This window comes from Ranitomeya imitator, chromosome 2 (genome assembly GCF_032444005.1).
Source record: "Ranitomeya imitator isolate aRanImi1 chromosome 2, aRanImi1.pri, whole genome shotgun sequence".
NCBI classification, from domain to species: Eukaryota; Metazoa; Chordata; class Amphibia; order Anura; family Dendrobatidae; genus Ranitomeya; species Ranitomeya imitator.
Window position 1 is genome coordinate 31,038,011 of NC_091283.1, and position 20,927 is coordinate 31,058,937.

At 45.7% G+C, this 20,927-nt stretch overlaps 1 protein-coding gene across 1 annotated transcript; it reads right to left on the bottom strand.

Moving 5' to 3' along the window:
• Positions 1-1,766: 1,766 nt before the first annotated feature.
• Positions 1,767-19,993, bottom strand: LOC138661576 (carnitine O-acetyltransferase-like). The gene is made up of 14 exons (XM_069746386.1): positions 19,842-19,993; positions 16,395-16,616; positions 15,926-16,044; positions 13,337-13,390; positions 12,196-12,355; positions 11,480-11,654; positions 11,216-11,394; positions 10,618-10,718; positions 9,175-9,303; positions 8,621-8,743; positions 8,417-8,552; positions 8,073-8,135; positions 3,289-3,426; positions 1,767-3,157 (listed from the first exon to the last, which is right to left on the bottom strand). The coding sequence occupies exons 1-14, from the start codon at positions 19,884-19,886 to the stop codon at positions 2,939-2,941; spliced, it is 1,863 nt and encodes a 620-aa protein (XP_069602487.1). The 5' UTR covers positions 19,887-19,993; the 3' UTR covers positions 1,767-2,938.
• Positions 19,994-20,927: the final 934 nt, after the last annotated feature.

Consider the following 20,927-nt stretch of genomic DNA (forward strand, 5'->3'; position numbering starts at 1 on the left):
ATATAACTACTATAATACTGCTCCTATGTACAAGAATATAACTACTATAATACTGCCCCCTATGTACAAGAATATAACTACTATAATACTGCTCCTATATACAAGAATATAACTACTATAATACTGCTCCTATGTACAAGAATATAACTACTATAATACTGCCCCTATGTACAAGAATATAACTACTATAATACTGCTCCTATGTACAAGAATATAACTACTATAATACTGCTCCTATGTACAAGAATATAACTACTATAATACTGCTCCTATGTACAAGAATATAACTACTATAATACTGCTCCCTAAATGTCCGTTAATGTAGGGAATATAGATACTAATGGATGAGTGGTGTATATATGTATGTGAGCTGCGGTGGTCTATATTCTTTATGCAGTGCGGTCCAGTGATCCCTTGTTTCGGGGTCATGTACCGGGCACATCGCACACTTGTCACTTGCAGCCATTATCCGTCGTGCATTGCTGCATGTGAGGGCCGGCGCAGTCACGTTTCTGGATGGTGCAGCGTATACTGTATACGATGGCCCCGCTGCTCTGCATGGCTGACAATGCCTCTATATAAACCTGTAATCGTACTGTCAGCGCCTCCAGCAGCGGCGTCATTGATCTCTCCGACCCGCTCGCCTCTATTCCCCGTGCTCCGTGCAGGTGACCTCATTTCCATTTTTGCCGTGCGTGCGGCAGGTATACAGTCCTCGTCCTCAGAAGTCGGAGGGGGTTATAATTGGAGGCCGTCGGGCAGCACATGCCATCAGCGGAGAACCAACGATGGCCGCACCGCCATTACTAGTGCACCTGCCGGGCGCATTATCTACAAAGAAACAGAAAAAATGACAGTGGAGAAAAAAATCTTGAGAGGATGATATTAGAAAAAAGCAAAAACACACCCTTATCAGATGGCGGTAATACCGTACATGGAGGAAAGTATGTGCCCCCCACATTACATCTCCCATCCTACATCTATAGACAATAATATGGAGTCGCTCCTCTGGAGATACAACGGCTCCCACTCTTCTGGGAAGGGTTTCTCCGAGATTTTTGAGGAGGTCTGTTGAAATTTTCTCCTGGATTCACCAAACCCAGACTCATCAGATGAATCCAGTGGTGGCGGCTTTATAACACTTCATCCGACGCTCGGCCTTGTGCTTGGTGATGTAAGGCTGCATGAAGGTCCCGGCGGGGGGCGCAGTGTTTGCAGCTGTGGTTTCTTCTACCTTTTGGGCCAGTTCTTCTTGGTCTCCGTGGGTGGGTCGTCCACCCATCCAGCCACAGTATGCGACAGCCCCCTATAGAATGGGGTCACCTTGTGGGGGAAACTGGCAGCCCCCAATGACTACACTAGGGTCCATCGGGGTTTCCCCCACGTTGTCCATCATTTTCCGGATAAAACAGTGCAGTAAGTTGTGATGTTCTGAGCGGCACTGACAATGGAGGTTCCCTAATCACCCGACCACCAAAACAACTACGACCATTCTCTACAAATGGCGGTGGGCACCCCCTGATTAAACCCCACCGCCATACACACGAACCGGACAACCCCCAATATTCAGGAATTGTGCTTAAAGGTCCTCGGACTTGTGAGAGGCAGGAGCACAAAAAGGTGGGAGCTGCCCCCACATCCCAAGCTGGGGGTCCCTGTGGCCATTGATTCGTCACAGAAATGTTAAACCTTCAGGCAGAAGACTTGAGAATTTTTAGTGTCTTTTGTTATTTAGATCTATAGAAGAAGGCGACACCACAATCAGCGACCGTCAGTGAGGTTTATTATGGAGGAACAAGTCCGACTGCCAGAGATTCTCATGGTACAGACCGAGGAGAAGGTCAGAAAGCTGCGATTACCACCATCGATGGCGTCCCCGAATAAAGGCCGAATCTACAGATCCGGTCCGGAAAGTGCGAGCTTAGTGGAGTTATAATGAGGTACATAGATGTGACAGCTATAACATAGGTGCTACAGCAGAGTACAAGAATGTGACAGGCAGCTATAACACGGGATGTAACAGCTACAGCGGGGTACAAGGATGTGACAGCTACAGCGGAGTGTGACAGGGTGTGACAGCTACAGCGGAGTACAAGGATGTGACAGCTATAACACGGGATGTAACAGCTACAGCGGAGTACAAGGATGTGACAGCTATAACACGGGATGTAACAGCTACAGCGGAGTACAAGAGTGCGACAGCTATAACACGGGATGTAACAGCTACAGCGGAGTACAAGAGTGCGACAGCTATAACACGGGATGTAACAGCTACAGCGGAGTACAAGAGTGCGACAGCTATAACACGGGATGTAACAGCTACAGCGGAGTACAAGAGTGCGACAGCTATAACACGGGGTGTGACAGCTACAGCGGGGTACAAGAATGTGACAGGCAGCTATAACACGGGATGTAACAGCAACCGCGGAGTACAAGGATGTGACAGCTATAACACGGGGTGTGACAGCTACAGCGGAGTACAAGGATGCGACAGCTATAACATGGGATGTAACAACTTCAGCGGGGTACATGGATGTAACAGCTACAGTACAGGGTACATGAATGCGACAACTATAACACGGGATGTAGCAGCTACAGCGGGGTACATGGATGCGACAGCTACAGTGGGTAGATAAATGCCGTAATGGCCACTTCCTGTATGAGGAGGTCACAGGTAGAGCACACTACCCCGGGCAGCATGGCCGATATCTCGGCTGTATCGGTGCCGCTCTATGACCAGCTGAGACCGGAGACTTGGTCAGGACTGGCATACCCCCGGTTGGCCTCTGCCCCACTCCCTCTACTTCATGGCTTATTGTGTGTGTCCCGGAGCACACAGCGCCCCCCGGTGTTCTCCGATGTCCGGATTCCTCCACGGTTGTAATAAATACGCAGCAGTTTGTTGAGGCTCATGTTGTCCATAACGTGGAGCTGACGACTACGCCTCCTCCTGCGATGGCGAGCTCAGGACGAGGGCGCGCACGTCTCTCAGCGCCCCCTGCAGGCTGTCTGACAGCCGCTCAGCATCAGTCTCCTGACAGCAATCGAATGCGGACACGCACACGGTGATGCTGTCCTGGGTGGGTGCGAAGCAGACACTGTACCCGTCAGGAACCAGGGGCCCGTAGCACATCACACAGTCCAAGGGGGACGACACCTGGAGAAGAACAGAGCGGTAGACTTCGATTTAGTTTCACACCATTTGTAAGATCTCTCATTGTCTTTTTTTTTTTTCTTCAATTATCATAGGTATTCGGCTCTTTTGGGAGGGGGTCTCCATTTACAGACCTGTCCTGTGAAGAGTTTCCAGTGGGAAGACACCGCGTACGATGTGTCCATGAAGAGAGTCGGGAGCGCCATCCCGGAGGAAAGACACAGCATCTTCAGCGCCAGGATAGCGCCATCTACAGACTGGCCTTGTAACACCTGAGAAAGCAGAATAGGAGCAGAATTAAAGGGGGTTGTACGATGGCGGAAAGACACAGCGCCACTCCTGCTCTGGGCTGTGACCGGTACTGCAGCCCAGCCTCCATCCTAATATCTCACACAAGGGTCTATGTCAGTAACACCCGGCGTCTGCAGTAATCAGGAAGTCATTGATTTCTATGGTCATCCTGTCTCTGCTATAAATACTGTAAGACCGTAAAGTGATTGCGTCATGCCACCATCTTGGCGCCCACTAGTCCCCGTACGCTGTAATCATGGGCTGCAGCTGGGGAGGTATTGGAGGATCCAGTCACCATAATCTTGGACCTCTGATGAAGGCCTGGACGGGCATAAAGAATAAATAAATAAATAGTGTTTTTCACTATATACTGCAATACTGTGGTATGGCAGGATATAGAATAAGCAAACAGGCTAATGTTCTCTATAAAAAAGGGACCAAAAGATAAAATAAGAATTAAAATAATCTTAAAAAAGAAAAAAAAAAAAAAAGTTTTAATCACCTCTTTTTTTCAAATTCAAAAATAAAAGAACGAAAAAATAAATAAAAATTTAGTGTGTGTAGAAGTTCAATCCATAAAAATATAAAATTAAATTTAACCAGTAAATAAAAAAAAAATAAAAAGGACAAGGGCTGCCGGAGGGCCTCTGTGTCCGACCCGAGTCTGCAACGTGAAGGTGAGAGACATCTGCATCTATGGTGTCAAGGTGGGAGACGGCCTCTGTGACTGTCCCGGGTGGTCCGTCCTATTCTTTCTGGGACAGTCACAGAGGCCGTCTGTCCTGTGTGATGTAGGGAGAGGAGGAAGTGCTCGCCTGACAATGGAGGCTCCCCAAAAAGTCAGGAGTTGGGGGAAGAGTAGAGGCCATTTGTGGTGTCTTGGTGGTAGCGGGAAACAAGGGACGAGGAAGACAACGGTCCTTCTTATTGGCCTAAGTGTATGGGGGTCCGGTGACCAGTGTGCGGCCAAGAGGCGGCCTGTGGTTGAGAACAGAAACTGTTAAGTCCCACAAGGGAGGTTTTTTTTTTTTCCTTACCTGGGGTACGAAATTGCTAACACATCACTTTCTCGTGAGGATACACAGTTTTGGGTGCAGATTTTTAACATCAAATTGCATTAGATGCAGAAAATCCACAGGTAAAAAAAACCCACAAGCAATCCAAACAAGCAAACAGTAAATCTGCAACATCAAAAACCCATTGTGGGAATGTGGCCCAGGTATACCATATGTACAATCATGGCCAAAAGTGTTGGCACCCTTGAAATTGCTGCAGAGAAGTATTTCTCCCAGAAGAATTATTGCAATTACACCATGTTCTGTTATACACACATTTATTTCCTTTGTGTAGAACAGAGGGGAAAAAAAACGCAAATTGAACATAATTTCACACAAAACCCTAAAAATGGGCCGGACAAGATTGTTGGCACTCTCAACGTAATATTTGATTGCACCCTCTTTGGAATAAAAAAAACTGCAATCAGTCGCTTCCTATAACCATCCACGAGCTTCTTACACCTCGCACCTGCAATATTGGAGCACTCTTCTTCTTTTGCAGACGGCTCCAAGTCTCGCATACGTGAAGGCGCCTTCTCCCAAGAGCAATGATAAGATCTCTCCACAGGTGATCAATGGGACTCATTGATGCCACTTCAGAACTCTACAGCGCTTTTTTTTCATCCATTTCAAGTGTTTGAGGTCATTGTCCTGCTTGGAAGATCCACAACTTAAGACACAAACCCAGCTTTCTAACACTGGGCAATACTTTGGTAATCTTCAGATGTCATGATGTCTTTCATATAGTCAAGGCATTTAGTGCTAGAGGCAGCAAAACATCTTTGAACTTCCACCGTATTTGACTGTAGGTACTGTGTTCTTTTCTTTGTTGGCCTCATTCCATTTTCGGTAAACCGTAGAAGGATGTGCTTTACCAAAAGCCTCTATCTTGGTCTCATTTGTCTACAAGATGCTTTCCTAAAAGGATTTTGGCTTCCTCACGTACACTTTGGCAAACTGCCGTCTAGTTATTTCATGTCTCTGTCAGCAGTGGGGTCCTCCTAGGTCTTCTGCCATAGCTTTTGATTTCATTACAATGTTGGATAGTTTGCGCTGACACAGATACGCCCTGAGCCTGCAGGACATCTTGAATTTCTTTGGAACTTAAAGATTAGCTACAGTGCCATGAGTTGTAAACTTCTTGGTTAGCTTGCACACCCTGGACAAAGGAACATCAAGATCTCTGGAGATGGACTTGTAACCTTGAGATTGTTGATATTTTTCATCAATTTTGGTTCTCAAGTCCTCAGACAGTTCTCTTCTCCTCTTACTGTTCTCCATGCTTAGTGTGGCACACACACAATGCAAAAATTGATACAACTTCTCCCCTTTTTATCTAGTTTCAAGTGTGATGTCCATATTGCCCACACCTGTTACTTGCCACAGGTGAGTGTGAACGAGCATCACACGTTTGAAACAAAGTTGTTCACCCACAATTTTGGAAAGGTGTGACAATTTTGTCCTGCCCATTTTTTGGGGTTGTGTGGGAATGATGCCCAATTCACCCCCCACCCCTTTTTTTCTGTTGTTTCAATACACACAAATGAAATAGACATGTGTATAACAAAACATGCGTAATGACAATTTTCTGGAACAAATTTCAAGGCCGACAACACTTTCGGCCATGACTAAGTGACCTCGCCTTGTAGAAGAGTAACGTTTTACCCCATTGGTAAGAACTAGGTTGCGTTTGTTTTTGGCAGAAAAACCCAATTGCTAATACCGACGTGCAGAGTGTACCCTAGGGGTGCTCACTCCATCCAGCAGGTCCCGTTTACAACATGACCACGTAGACTGTTACTATGGAAACATCTAGGTTGGCGTAGGAGCTGTAGACGCAAAACAGTAGGAGATTTTTAATAAAAAGTTGTTTGCGAAGCTGCGTGCAACAGACAGAAACATTATATTACACTTTATAGCCAAAGAATTATTTCCTCAATACAAAAATCCTCAGTTCCTCAATCTGCAAACTGTCCTACCGGTAACAAAGCAGAAGTAAGTACAACAGTAAGGCCTTACGTCCGGAGCAGGCGCTACATGAGATGTACAGGTAGTACAGACACGTGCACATCAGCAGCTGTAGCGCTGTATGTATATCATGCACGCGATCGCTGCATGCCGCCACTAGGGGGCACAAGACAAACTCTCAGCAATCCCACAAATCCCGCAGCTCCGAAATCCTACCCCATCACTGAGCAGGAAAAAAAGCAAATAATAGAGACCTTACCTAAAGGGGAACTCCATCCAAAGTGGTTTCTCTTATGGAAATATGACAACATGGAGTCCTGGTGGCAAAGAGGCGCATAAAATCCCGCACACAGCCACATCATCTCCATATTAAAAGAATTTGGAGGAGATTTGACACCTTAACCCCTCGGTGATGCAGTCCGTTTTCTTTTTCCGCTTTCGTCGTTTCATTCTCGTCTTGCAAGAATGACAACTTTTTTTTTTAACTAAAAATTTTAGACATTTTTTTTGTTTATTATATGAATATAAAAGGTTCCAGGTTTTGTTTTTTGGTTTTTAAAAAAAAAACAAAAAAAAAAAAAAAACACACAAACCTCCATCCAACTAGATTATTCATTTTCTGAAACACGAAACCGTTTAATTTTAAAATAGTTAATTTTGTAAAAAAATTAAAAAAAATATATTTTTATTATTATTTATATTTTTATTATTATTTATATTATATATATATACATATACACATACATACATACACATGCTTCAATATCAAAACTTGATTTTTTCGCGGATGGAGCTGTGCAATGACTTTTCTTAAGCGCCGGGCTGACGTCAATTCCGATTTTTGCTCCCTTACCGCATTTACCGTACGCAGTTACGTTCGTTTCGCGATTTTCATAGATTGGATTTTACAGACAACGATCTCAAATAGATTTTATTTATTTTCTCGTCCCGTCGTGCGATCGTTTGATCATTTGCTCCATATACAGCGCGATACCTCAGTATAGCAGAATGTAGAAGAAGTGATGATCGGTGAGGTTTGGGCTTCGGTAGAGTGCAAAGACAGCGCCGACGGGGTCCTGTGCCACGGAAATGGAGGCGATGGGCGCCAGCACCTACCCGACAGGGCGACTGGTACGTTAGGTCAGATAGGGGTTAATCATGGCGCTGGATGCCATAAGTCGGTTCGCATACTGTGATGCTCGTTGCCAAAAAGGGACCCGACCTCATTAATGTCCATGGCTCCGGATGTTCATACACCGGTGTGACACCAGATCACTTTGTCTGGATTTCCCCTATAAATAACAAAATATCCCCATAAAAGTCACCCGATCGCTCTCAGGTCAGTGAGCATTCGGGAACTTCTACCTAGCGACCTCCTCACCCGCCATGCAGCCCGGCAGCCGCACTCGCCAGCACTGGGGACAGGCCATGCCGAAATAACAGACTGGCTCCACCTACTGGTAGTCGCTGGTATAACACGACAATGTGAACTTTGTGATTTTTCATAGCTGCGTCTGATGCGATTCATGAAACAGAGAGAAATAATAAGGAATCGGTGACACCAGCAGTGATGCGAGGGAAGCAGCGATAGCGGGAAGTCTCACCTGCTCGGTGGCTTCTTGCTGACTTTCTACTGCTCTAACCAAGAGGGAACGTTTCTCTTCTACCTGTGCAAAGAAATAAGAATGCAGATGGAGTAATGGAGACTTGCACTTCCGCCTGCCTGCTGGCGTTTCCGGCGCCTCTTCTGATACATCGTCACGGTGCAATGATGTTGGGATTAATAGTTCCAGCACAACATGTGCCAGACATGCCGGCAGGTAGGAGGTTGCCACGGACCGGTAACGTGGCCACTGGACCAGGGTCCTGCAAATCTTTTTTTCTCGACGCTAGCGCCGAGATGCTTTTGCCATCTAGTCCCATCCAGTGGTTGTGTCGCAACCCATACCAGTTTTTGGGGGTCATCTGCAGCTTGAACAAATTCCAGTGCCTCGGGGGAGGAGCAACGAACCACATCCGACCGCCCCCGATGAAAGGCGCGGAGAGAAACCGCCTCGGTTGTTGCGCACAGCGAGCCGTGTAACCTGTGTAAAAAAGGAAAACATCAGCAAGAAGGCAAAGGACGCAACATACAGTCTCCCCAACCCCGTACCTGTAGTATGCCAGCTGCAGGCAGATCTGGAGGAACGTGCCCGGGCTCATGTTGTACCGCTGAGGAAACTTCTTGCCGAAGTCGGGGAAGGAGAAGCAGCAGATGTCCAGATCATTTACCAATCTGAGAGGTGAGGAAGCGACAGGCAATCAGAAACGGTTACGCAGGACCGTAGTCCACGGCCATCAGACAGAAGCCCTGCGAGCCGTCTCCTACCCGCTAACATCCCGGCACCTTCTCTGCCTGTAGCCTCTGGTGTGACTTCATTATTGCAGAGTGATGCACCCATGGCATCGCACCAGGTCTACTAGTCAGAAGAGGCCACGGGGATACCGGCAGGTACAGGGCGACTCACCGGGCTCCAATCTGATGGCCACAGACTACAGATATGGCCGCTGGGCCAGAGTGCTGAGAATCCATTTATTTATTCCTAAAGGTAGAAAGAAAAAACATCTGCAGGCCCCAGTAAAGCATATGAGCATCACTCAGGACCCCACCTAATAAATTACGAGACTGCACCCCAATTTGTGAACCTTGGAGCCCACCAGACTCACATGTCCAGGTTCTGCTTGGCTTGTTCCACGTGCTGCTTGATCTCCGGGGGGAAGTTGAAGTACAGCTTTCTCGGAGAAGGAACCCGGATGAGAGGAGTGCGGGGCGGCAGCAGCCTGGGACCCTCGGAGCTGGGAGGAAGGGCCATTAGTGGACGAGCATCATCGCACTGTACTATATAGCAATTCATAATGTAATTATACAGTCGGACATCCCGGATTTAACCCCTGCAGAGCCCCATCTGAATGAAGCAGAGGTCGAGCGTGCGCACCTCCACTCCATTCACTGCTCAGCTTTTCCCGGCAGGTCCATGAACGGGGCGGCCATGCACATACTGCTCCTCCACTCCATTCACTGCTCACCTTTTCCCGGCAGGTCCATGGACCATGAATGGGGCGGCCGTGCACATACTGCTCCGCCACTCCATTCACTGCTCAGTTTTTCCCGGCAGGTCCATGGACCATGAATGGGGCGGCCGTGCACATACTGCTCCGCCACTCCATTCACTGCTCAGCTTTTCCTGACAGGTCCATGGACCATGAACGGGGCGGCCGTGCACATACTGCTCCTCCACTCCATTCACTGCTCAGCTTTTCCTGACAGGTCCATGGACCATGAACAGGACGGCCGTGCACATACTGCTCCTCCACTCCATTCACTGCTCAGCTTTTTCCGGCAGGTCCATGGACCATGAACGGGGCGGCCGTGCACATACTGCTCCGCCACTCCATTCACTGCTCAGCTTTTCCTGACAGGTCCATGGACCATGAACGGGGCAGCCGTGCACATACTGCTCCTCCACTCCATTCACTGCTCAGCTTTTTCCGGCAGGTCCATGGACCATGAATGGGGCGGCCGTGCACATACTGCTCCTCCACTCCATTCACTGCTCAGTTTTTCCCGGCAGGTCCATGGACCATGAATGGGGCGGCCGTGCACATACTGCTCCTCCACTCCATTCACTGCTCAGTTTTTCCCGGCAGGTCCATGGACCATGAATGGGGCGGCCGTGCACATACTGCTCCTCCACTCCATTCACTGCTCAGTTTTTCCCGGCAGGTCCATGGACCATGAACGGGGCGGCCGTGCACATACTGCTCCTCCACTCCATTCACTGCTCAGTTTTTCCCGGCAGGTCCATGGACCATGAATGGGGCGGCCGTGCACATACTGCTCCTCCACTCCATTCTCATTATCAGTGGGGGCCGCACGGTCAGACCCAAAGCAATCACAGAGTTATCATCTATTTTATTGATACGGGATGAATTATCTTGGGAAAAAGTCTTTATGGCATAAAAGACACTTTTTTACTGAGGATCAGTAACGATAATTATTGGGCGATTTTTTTTTTTTAGTTTTTTCAAAGAAAACAGATGGAGGCATAATTGTGCTTCCTATCTCTTAAGGGAAAGCAGCGCCGTGCCGACACCTCGCCTGTCACTTACCAGTAGTCGAACACATTGTGCAGCATGGTCAGCACCGCGGAGGCATCGGCTGTCGCCTGATCATATATGAGTCCGCAGGTCCCGTCTTCTCCGACCACAAACTGCAGGGGTTAGACTCAGTGTTACTCAGCGCAGTATTAGCCAGCAAGGAGTTAATTACTGGGGACATATTGTGTAATAATAGCAATGACCAGTAACTATCGTTCTGGAAAACATGGCAGCCATGACCGCCTCCATGGAGCATATAACCCATCATATCATCCTGAATGGGTGAAGCAATGTCTGCTGCTCCTTCTCCAACTTGTGGGATCTATTTAAATGTTCACAATCCTCCTCAGACACTAAAAAAAAAAAAATCCAGATATGAAGAAGGGAGAGGAGGGGGATGGAGATGCAGTGTGAGAAAAGCTGCACGGCGAGCTAGGGGAGGAGGAGCAGCAGAGAAGACGTCCGATTGGCTGATACAGTCCTGTCATCATACCTAGAAGGACCGCCCCCGCTGAGCAGGCATGGAAGCAGAAAAGACACAAAACCTACTATGAGGGAACATGTATTTTTTCTTTTGTAGTGTTCCTTTAAGAAAAGTGTGAGAATATACCTGTAAGGTCTTGTCAAACCAGCGATTGCCGCTGTTGGCATGGCTCCCTCCTCCGTGTAGCATCTGGGCAGCGGTGCGGCTGCTGTACGGGTCCTCCGAGTACTTCAGCGCTGTAGCATCCAGACACACGGTAAAAAGACTGCGCTGGATACTGCGCACAGACTCCCGGTTCAGCCGGTCTGGAGGGGTCAGGACAGACACGGCGCCGTCATGGTTTCCCCTTCTCTACAAACACTGACCAGCCAGCAGTTCTGGTAGACTCACCTCGGATGAGGGTGCTGTACGCTCGCCCCCAGCTGTTCCTGTGGTCGGTGGTGAGCACCCCGACGGGCTCCTTGTCTGTCTTTTTAGAGTGCGCCCGTACGAAGAGCAACTGCTGGTGAATCTGATCTTCCGTCAGGGGCGAGCCGTCACTGTTGTACACGTCCAGCTCAAAAAACTAAGAGACACGAAGAGATGATGAGCGTCATCGCACGTTACCTATGGACCTATGGCCCATTAAGGAGTAGGAGGTCCCCCATATTCGAGGCTGAGATGAGGATACTTGGATTCACATTTCCACATGCTTTGTTTTATAGGTGAGAGTTATGGATTTTAGAAAAATATAAACCCAAAAAAAAAATTTGAATTGTCACCGAAAACAGTCATTATGATTGATGATCGGAAGCCGCTCATGTTCCTATGTTTCCAAAACAACAACTCGGAGTTGCAAAATATCATGTTTCAAGCTGTGGTCGGCTTGTAAATTTGGAACATGATAGAAGAACTGAAAATGGAAAAAATGAGAACCTACAAAACAAATAAAAAAAAAAGCTGTAAACCTCAAGACCAAGAAGACGTCTACAGCACCGACACCTAAAGAAGGAACTGCTCTGCGCCCACGGGGAGGCTTGGTCCGATAGAGAGGAGGTAAGTGGAATTAATATACACGGGGCAAGATGGCCACCATTGCCCAAGTCAGGTCAACATAGGGGTCTCACCTGGTAGTTCTTGCAGACGGTGACACAGTGAGACTTGCTACGAGGATGGAGAAGGACTCGATCTCGCTTGGTTCCAGGCTCCCTGCAGGATCCAAAGAACTTGTAATACTGATCCGGGCACAGCCTCTGACCTCGCCATAGCTCCTCCAGACCACCAGGGCTGTGTAGGGAAAAACAAGACGAGAAATCACGTCCATCGTGGAGTAATACAACCCAGACACCATATTTAGGCCATGCCAGTAGATACACGACTCATGGATTAGGCCTTAGCTTGTCCAAACAATGTCATTTTCTTTGCCAATACTGTAAAATGCGGCTTTTTTTTTTTTTCCAGTGGCTAAAACACATGGTAGAAAAAAAAAACAAAAACAGCGTGTGAGCAAGCAATTAGGGTATGTGCACACGTTGCGGATTCTCTGCGGATCCGCAGCGTTTTTTGAGGTACAGAAACGCTGCAGATCTGTAATTGATTACAGTACAATGTAAATCAATGAAAAAAAAAAAAAAATGTTGTGCACACTTTGCGGAAAATCCGCTGCGGATACGCTGCGATTTAAAAGAAGTAGCATGTCACTTCTTTTTTGTGAATCTGCAGCGTTTTTGTACCCATTCCATTATAGAAAACTGCAGGGGTAAAAACCGCAGCAAAAACGCACAAAAAACGCTGCGGAACCACAGGTGCGTTTTCTGACAGGAGAGGCAGAATCCGCACCAGAAATTCCTAAGCCTAATCCGCAACGTGTGCACATAGCCTCAGTGAGTTTTTGGTTTCATGATGCATCCTCTGCAGCCATCAGATAAGGTTTCCATCAGGTTTCCCCCCCGCCAGACATTTTTCAAAACTTGGACTGAAAAAAAAATGTAAAAAAAAAATAAAAAATAACGAACAAGTGAGCAGCAGGGGGTTATACAGTACAAATGAGTAGGAAGATTTTTTTTTTTTTTTTTTAAACATACACCATACCAGCTTCAAAAGACTCCTCAAAAAAAACAAACAAAAAAAAACAACACACACACACACGACTGTGTGCACATACTCCAAGGTCTTCTGCGGTGGTCGGGCTGAGGGTCCTGACATATGAATGCGCAATGCAGGGGGTATACGGAATGTCGGTACGACACGGTGGAAGACTGAACTTACCTCTCAATTTTGGCTTTAAAATCCAGGACTCCGCAGATTAGTTTGGATGCAAATCTGAAAAATCAGTAAAAACCATTAATGGTCTCCATAATAACATCTATATGAATCTCTTTTACAAGTAAATCTAAAAGAGGGGAGACAAGGGGTACAGTTGGTTAATATGCTTCAGGGTCTGTCTGAGCACCAACCTTACGACTTTTGAGGACTCAAGACTTTGGTCAGGTATTACCTAGTGATGAGCAAGCGTGCTGGGATAAGGCGTTATCTGGGCATGCTCAGGTGCTAACCGAGTGATGTCGGCATGATCGAAATATATGTTGGAGTCACCTTGGCTGCATGTCTGTTAGGCAATTCCTGCATGTGTTGCAGCTATCTAACATCCGCGAGACATGAAGCCGCGGCAACTCGAACGTTGTCTTCAGCGTGCTCGAAAACTCTGTTAGCACCTGAGCATGCTCCGATAACACCTTATTCGAGCACGTTCGCTCATCACTAGTGTTTTCTTAAATCGTTCCACTGCTAAGGAGCAGAACTGGACCAGGTGCATTGTATTGGACCTGATGGGCTAGAGGTGTCGATCTGTATGGGATCCATATCTATTGACTTTTGGACCTCTCCCCGAATCACTTTTCTTACCATAGTATCATAGTAACATAGTAACATAGTTAGTAAGGCCGAAAAAAGACATTTGTCCATCCAGTTCAGCCTATATTCCATCATAATAAATCCCCAGATCTACATCCTTCTACAGAACCTAATAATTGTATGATACAATATTGTTCTGCTCCAGGAAGACATCCAGGCCTCTCTTGAACCCCTCGACTGAGTTCGCCATCACCACCTCCTCAGGCAAGCAATTCCAGATTCTCATTGTCCTAACAGTAAAGAATCCTCTTCTATGTTGGTGGAAAAACCTTCTCTCCTCCATCTAGGACTATATACCGCATAATGATATCATAATGACGTCACCGTGTGGTCCTAGACAAGACTAAGTCATTAGATGCGTATTTAGCAACTGGATAAAAAAAATAACCTTTATTAGGTATATTAAAAGCCAATTATTGGCACATTTGTTTAAGCCAAAAAAAAAAGAAAAATATATATAGGAACCCTAGTGTGATTTGTGCCCTATTACCTACACAGAATGGGGAAACAAAACAAGACAAATAACAATTAAAGACCGAACAAAACTGCCAGTGTTGAAATTGCTTCCAACCCAAAATGTTTCTATAATCTCAATGGGTATGGGCCAACCAATTGCATGTACATCTCTAAAAGTATGGGTATATAGATACAAATTATACCCATTTAATTAAGTCACACTTTGCAATTATATCTACACGGCCACACTTGTACAAATTTATACCCTTGATAATGTCCTATAAACAACTTATAAATGAAGCAACAAATATGCTATGTGTCCCATACAATTTTCCAAGACACCGCATGCTACTGTTCCACTTATGTACCACTTAGGGTGCGCGTCACGTGCCAAGGGGCAGAGTTTACTCAGCGCGGCACCGAGAAAAATTTATAAGTATCACAGAAGGGGGAGACCCGCGAAAGCAGCGGACGGGACTAGTATTCTCCTCTGATGAATCCTTAAGGAAGAAACGCGTCGGGAGACGCTTTCCACAGCACTAAGCTTCTACATAAGGGCTTGGCACAAGGTGGACTGTGACAGAGGAATGGCTGGGGATGACGAATATGCGGTGAGATCTACCCAAGCGCATTGGTTTATTTGATATATATGGTCTCATGCATTTCAGCTCCCAAACATATTACTCCACCGATGTCAACCCTTGAATATAATGTGCCACGAATGAACCCATAGGGAACACTCATATAATGCAAATGAGTAATCTGTATCCCATAGATATATGGATGGGTATTCTTGTGTTAATGGCATTTTGTATAATGCTGCGATTTTGCACTGACAGAGCTCCAATCTTTATACATGTACGGGATTTTTTTTTCTACTAATTACACAAGTGGAACAGTAGCATGAGGTGTCTTGGAAAATTGTATGGGACACATAGCATATTTGTTGCTTCATTTATAAGTTGTTTATAGGACATTATCAAGGGTATAAATTTGTACAAGTGTGGCCGTGTAGATACAATTGCAAAGTGTGACTTAATTAAATGGGTATAATTTGTATCTATATACCCATACTTTTAGAGATGTACATGTAATTGGTTGGCCCATACCCGTTGAGATTATAGAAACATTTTGGATTGGAAGCAATTTCAACACTGGCAGTGTTGTTCGGTCTTTAATTGTTATTTGTCTTGTTTTGTTTCCCCATTCTGTGTAGGTAATAGGGCACAAATCACACTAGGGTTCCTATATATATTTTTCTTTTTTTTGGCTTAAACAAATGTGCCAATAATTGGCTTTTAATATACCTAATAAAGGTTATTTTTTATCCAGTTGCGAAATACGTATTTGATCCTATTGAATAAGCACACCACACGCTTAGAATATAAGTCATTAGATGACATTCTGATTTCTCAGCCCGAAATCTACAGAATATGATGCACCCATCGGGGTCCACCCTTCGAAAGTGGAGAATTGGTGGATCGGTACCTCAGCTGTCCCCTCCAGTCGTTGTATTCCTGCTGAGGGAGGATGACGGCCGGGCTGGAGTGTACGGGGAGCGGTAGGTGATTCTCCAGGTATATACACTCTTGTCTCCAGTCTGTGAGCTACAAAGGGCAAAGAGGTGAAGAAATGGATGAGTGAAGCGAGATTGGGGTAAAGTCGACCCTTCAAGGAAGGGCCGACATATGAAACTAAGTGGCACCCCGAAAACGCGATTGGCTGATTGACTTCTTTGATGGGAATTGTGAAGTTTTTCTCTTTGATGCTGATCATTAGCGATCGACCATCAAGTCAGGGATGACGAGTGGCTAAGAGATCCCAATCTGTCATCTATAAATTGGCCACAATTCATCTAAAGTCTATGACTTTTATCATTAGGTTATGTCAGATTCTTAATTATTTAGTTCTGATATTTTCCTCCTACAAGTGTAGATTGTAAGCTCCCCGGCCTCACCCAGTTATCGGTGCGCTCCGCTCTCTTATGTAGTTGCCTCTGCAGCTCTTCTCCTTGTCCTCCGGGACGGAGGAACTCCTCCACCAACTCCCGGGTGCTCTCCAGCTCGTCGTCATCGACGAGAGGCTGGAGAGAGCGCAGGTAGCTGGCGAGGGTCTTCCGGAGATTGGGGACTGGCTGGCGGGGGAGCGGAGGGGCAGAATGGGCCCAACGGAGGGAGATCTAGGGAAGGGAAGAGAGAGCAGATTAGTCACACGTATAATTTTAAATAAAGGCCTATATTCGCCACACAACCCTGCACGCTTCCGCATTGGAATCTTAGGTCTCCATTAGATACGTCCTAAAAACGGAAGGCCGGTGCATTTTTTTAATGTATCTAATAGTTTGCCTAAAATGGAAGTAATATCAGCAGAGAACAAGTATGTGAGGTATGTTCATGACCGGATGAGATCAGAGACCTCACGGCAAGGAAACCTTAGAGTAGTTTTATTAAAGAAAAAAATTATATATTACACATACACCGTATAATACCGTAATTAGGCCGTTGCTCTTACCAACCAATCAGATTCCAGCTCTCATTTTTTAGAAGCCATTTTGCAAATGAAAGATGGATTCTGACTGGTTGTCATGGGCAACTCCTCCATCTTCCAAATCTCCTCTACTGTCTCTGCGGCAGCCTGCTCGCCCCATTTCTGGGCCTCCTTCTCCGATAATTGTGTAGACCCGACGACTGGGATCGGGACCAATAACATGGATTGGTCATGCAATATGCGCTGGGGCATAGATGACTGGACTGGTGGCCGAGCGCATCGCTAGGCAGCCGGCCGCCTCACCTTAGCACTTATTAGTCTGAAGTAGCCGCCATTTCCAACAATCTCCAGTGAGGTTCCCTATAATACACACTACATTATTACCAGGGAATCACTCAGTCTTCCACAGGTCTAAGAGCGTGTTCACATAGAGGCATTTTGTTGTGTTTGTGTTTTGGGGGGGGATTGTAAAATAGATCTGCTTCAAAATTTATCATAAAACTCTGCTTCCCGAGGCTTTATTCACACAGAGTGGTTTCCTGGGTGATACGCTCCAAAAATCATATTTAAAAAGAAAAACATTTGGAGAACTCTGACTATTCATTTCTGAGGTAAATGAGCCTTGTTCTCACGGTATGTTCACGCCGAGGTTTTTTCAGGAGTTTTTAGAGGAGAAACTCTCCAAGGATTTGTGCACACCATCTTTTAGACACCAGCATACCCGTCATATTTTCCAATGTGAAGACCCTTCAGAAAAACGCCAGCGATATTTTTCCTGAAGTGTCTCGGTTGCCATTTTTTTTGGTCGTAGTTTAAACTACAATTAGTGAGTGACTTCCAAGCGGAAGCCGCCAGTGAATGAACGCGCTACTTCTTCATATCGCTTCCTCGCTTTCCAAGCCTCAAGCAGTTAAAAGCAACAGAAGACTGATCATGTGGCGGGAATAATCATTATTACAGCGCTTTAGCAGGTGGATCCCGGCGAAAATCACCTGAAAATTACGATGATATAGGCACATACCCCGGCTCTCCAATGAGCTTTGTTTTTTTTTTTTAAGAAAGTTTCTGCTCCAAAAAAAAAAAACACTCCTGAAAATAATAATAAAAAAGGTATGAGTTTTCTGTTTAACTTTTATTTCCCAAAAGAGGTTTTGAAAAACATTTTGTGGAGAAAAAAAAAAAAATAAATAAAAAAAACTCATTGTGGGAACGTAGCCTTACGGTATGTTCAGACAGGAGGTTTTATTTTTATTTTTTAAAGGATTTTAGAGTAGATTCTGCTCCAAAATTCACATAAAAGCTGCGCCAAATACTTTACTAAACGTCCTATTTATTTCAGTGGGAAAGCAGGCAGTTAGTGGCCTCAGTGCTGCATTTTTTGATATGTGGGAAAAAAAGAAGGAACATCTAAGGGTATCTTTCCACGTTCAGGAAACGCTGCGTGTTTGACGCTGCATGGGGCCGCAGCGTCAAACACGCCGCGTCCAGATGTTCCAGCATAGTGGAGGGGATTTTATGAAATCCCATCTCCACTATGCGAGGTAGCACGCATCCGGCGGCCCTGCGACTCCGGACATGCGGCGCGTATTTTAAGATCGTAGCATGTCCGTGTACCTTGTGGCGACGCTGCGCCGCCGCAAGGTATAACACAGGGCCCTATGTGTGGGGTGCGATGATCCCGGATGTGTGCTATGAACACATCCGGCATCATCGCGTCACAGAAGGGGGCGGAGCGGGTTTGCCGCTCCGACCAAACCGCCGGCCATCCTGAAAGTGGACACGTACCCTAAAATAGCAAAACTAGGACTGATGAATCAAAAAAAAAAAAAATTAAATTGTTTTTAAGGCTATGTGCACACGTAGGAAATGTGGTGCAGAATTTTCTGCACAAAATCCGCAGCTGCGGATTTGCCGCGGAATTGATGCGGATTTTCTGAAGTTTTTGCCACTGCGGATTTCTATCATGGAGGGGTGCAGAAACGCTGCAGATCCGCACAAAAGTAGTGACATGCACTTCTTTTAAATCCGCAGCAATTTCGCACTCATTTTTCCGCACCATGTGCACAACTTTTTTTTTTTTACCCATTGATTTACATTATACTGTAAGTCAGTGTGGATCTGCAGCATTTCTGCGCGGAAAAATCTGCAGCAAATCCGCATCGTGTGCACAGTCAAACTTTTTATATGTGGATTTTTCAGCCAGACAAAAAAAAAAAAAAAAAAACTTTGGACAGATCCAAACTGCACAAATAGTTTGGGGTCTATTAACCCTTTTCTGACTTGTGTTTGTCCCACCTGACATATCGGATATCAATTAAACCTCACGTGATAATTATCAAGCTCTGCAAAACCGCACAAGTCTGAATGAACTTTGCAGAAGTCGCCGCAATGCCCTGCGGAACCTAAATAAGGGGATGTGCACACGTTGCGGATTCTCTGCGGATCCGCAGCATTTTTTGCGGTACAGAAACGCTGCAGATTCGCAATTGATTTACAGTACAATGTAAATCAATGAGAAAAAAAAAATGCTGTGCACACTTTGCGGAAAATCCGCCGCGGAAACGCTGCGGTTTAAAAGAAGTAGCATGTCACTTCTTTTTTTGTGAATCTGCAGCGTTTTTGTACCCATTCCATTATAGAAAACCGCAAGGGTAAAAAATGCAGCAAATCCACAAGAAAAACGCACAAAAAACGCGACAAATCCGCAGGTGCGTTTTCTGCCAGGAAAGGCAGAATCCGCACCAGAAATTCCTAAGCCTAATCCGCAACGTGTGCACATAGCCTAAAAAACACACATCAGCACGTATAAGTCCTGCTGTGGTGCAGAGCACATATGGAGCAAATCCCCCAAAGTCAGGAACTTGTAATGTTCTGAAAAAAATAAAAATGGGTTAATTAAACTGTGCTGAGATCTCACCGTAGCCCTAAGGGGGGCTGTGCAGCGTGTCAGGTGTCGGATCATCCTGCAGGATTGCTGCCCCCCTCCCCTTGTGGACAAAGTGAAATCTACACCTTAGGGGTAATCTGCAGCTGGAAGAAGTGTAGGGGAGAGGACCAGGCCTAAGTGTCATGGGGGGAGGGGCAGAACCACACTTCCTGCAGGGTGGAGCATGGATATATGATATGTGCAGCCTGCATATAGGGTGGAGACCGGTGTCTATATAATATAGCTGCTGTGGAACTGCAAGTCCTAGCTTGCCCCGAGTGCACTGTGTGCAATATTCATGCATACAATAAAGTGCAGTTTTTGCAAGTTTTAAAAAGTTTAAAATGCTCAGGGCCTCTCCCTCTGTGTATACTGACATGAAGTTTGGAGCAGAATCCACTCCAAAAACTCCACATAAATCTACCCCTGGGGGAGCGGAAAGGCTGCAGCGAAATCCACAGTTATTTAGGCGTATGGCGTTTTAATAATAAAAGGATTCTGCCCCGAAATCCACATATTGTTATAATGGCGTATGACTTATGTATAATAAAACGGATTCTGCCCCGAAATCCACATATTGTTATAATGGCGTATGACTTATGTATAATAAAACGGATTCTGCCCCGAAATCCACATATTGTTATAATGACGTATGACTTATGTATAATAAAACGGATTCTGCCCCGAAATCCACATATTGTTATAATGGCGTATGACTTATGTATAATAAAACGGATTCTGCCCCGAAATCCACATAGTTATTTTGGCGTATGGCGTTTGTATGATAAAACGGATTCTGCCCCGAATCCACATATTGTTATAATGGCGTATGACTTATGTATAATAAAACGGATTCTGCCCCGAAATCCACATATTGTTATAATGGCGTATGACTTATGTATAATAAAACGGATTCTGCCCCGAAATCCACATAGTTATTTTGGCGTATGGCGTCTGCATGATAAAACGGATTCTGCCCCGAATCCACATATTGTTATAATGGCGTATGACTTATGTATAATAAAACGGATTCTGCCCTGAAATCCACATATTGTTATAATGGCGTATGACTTATGT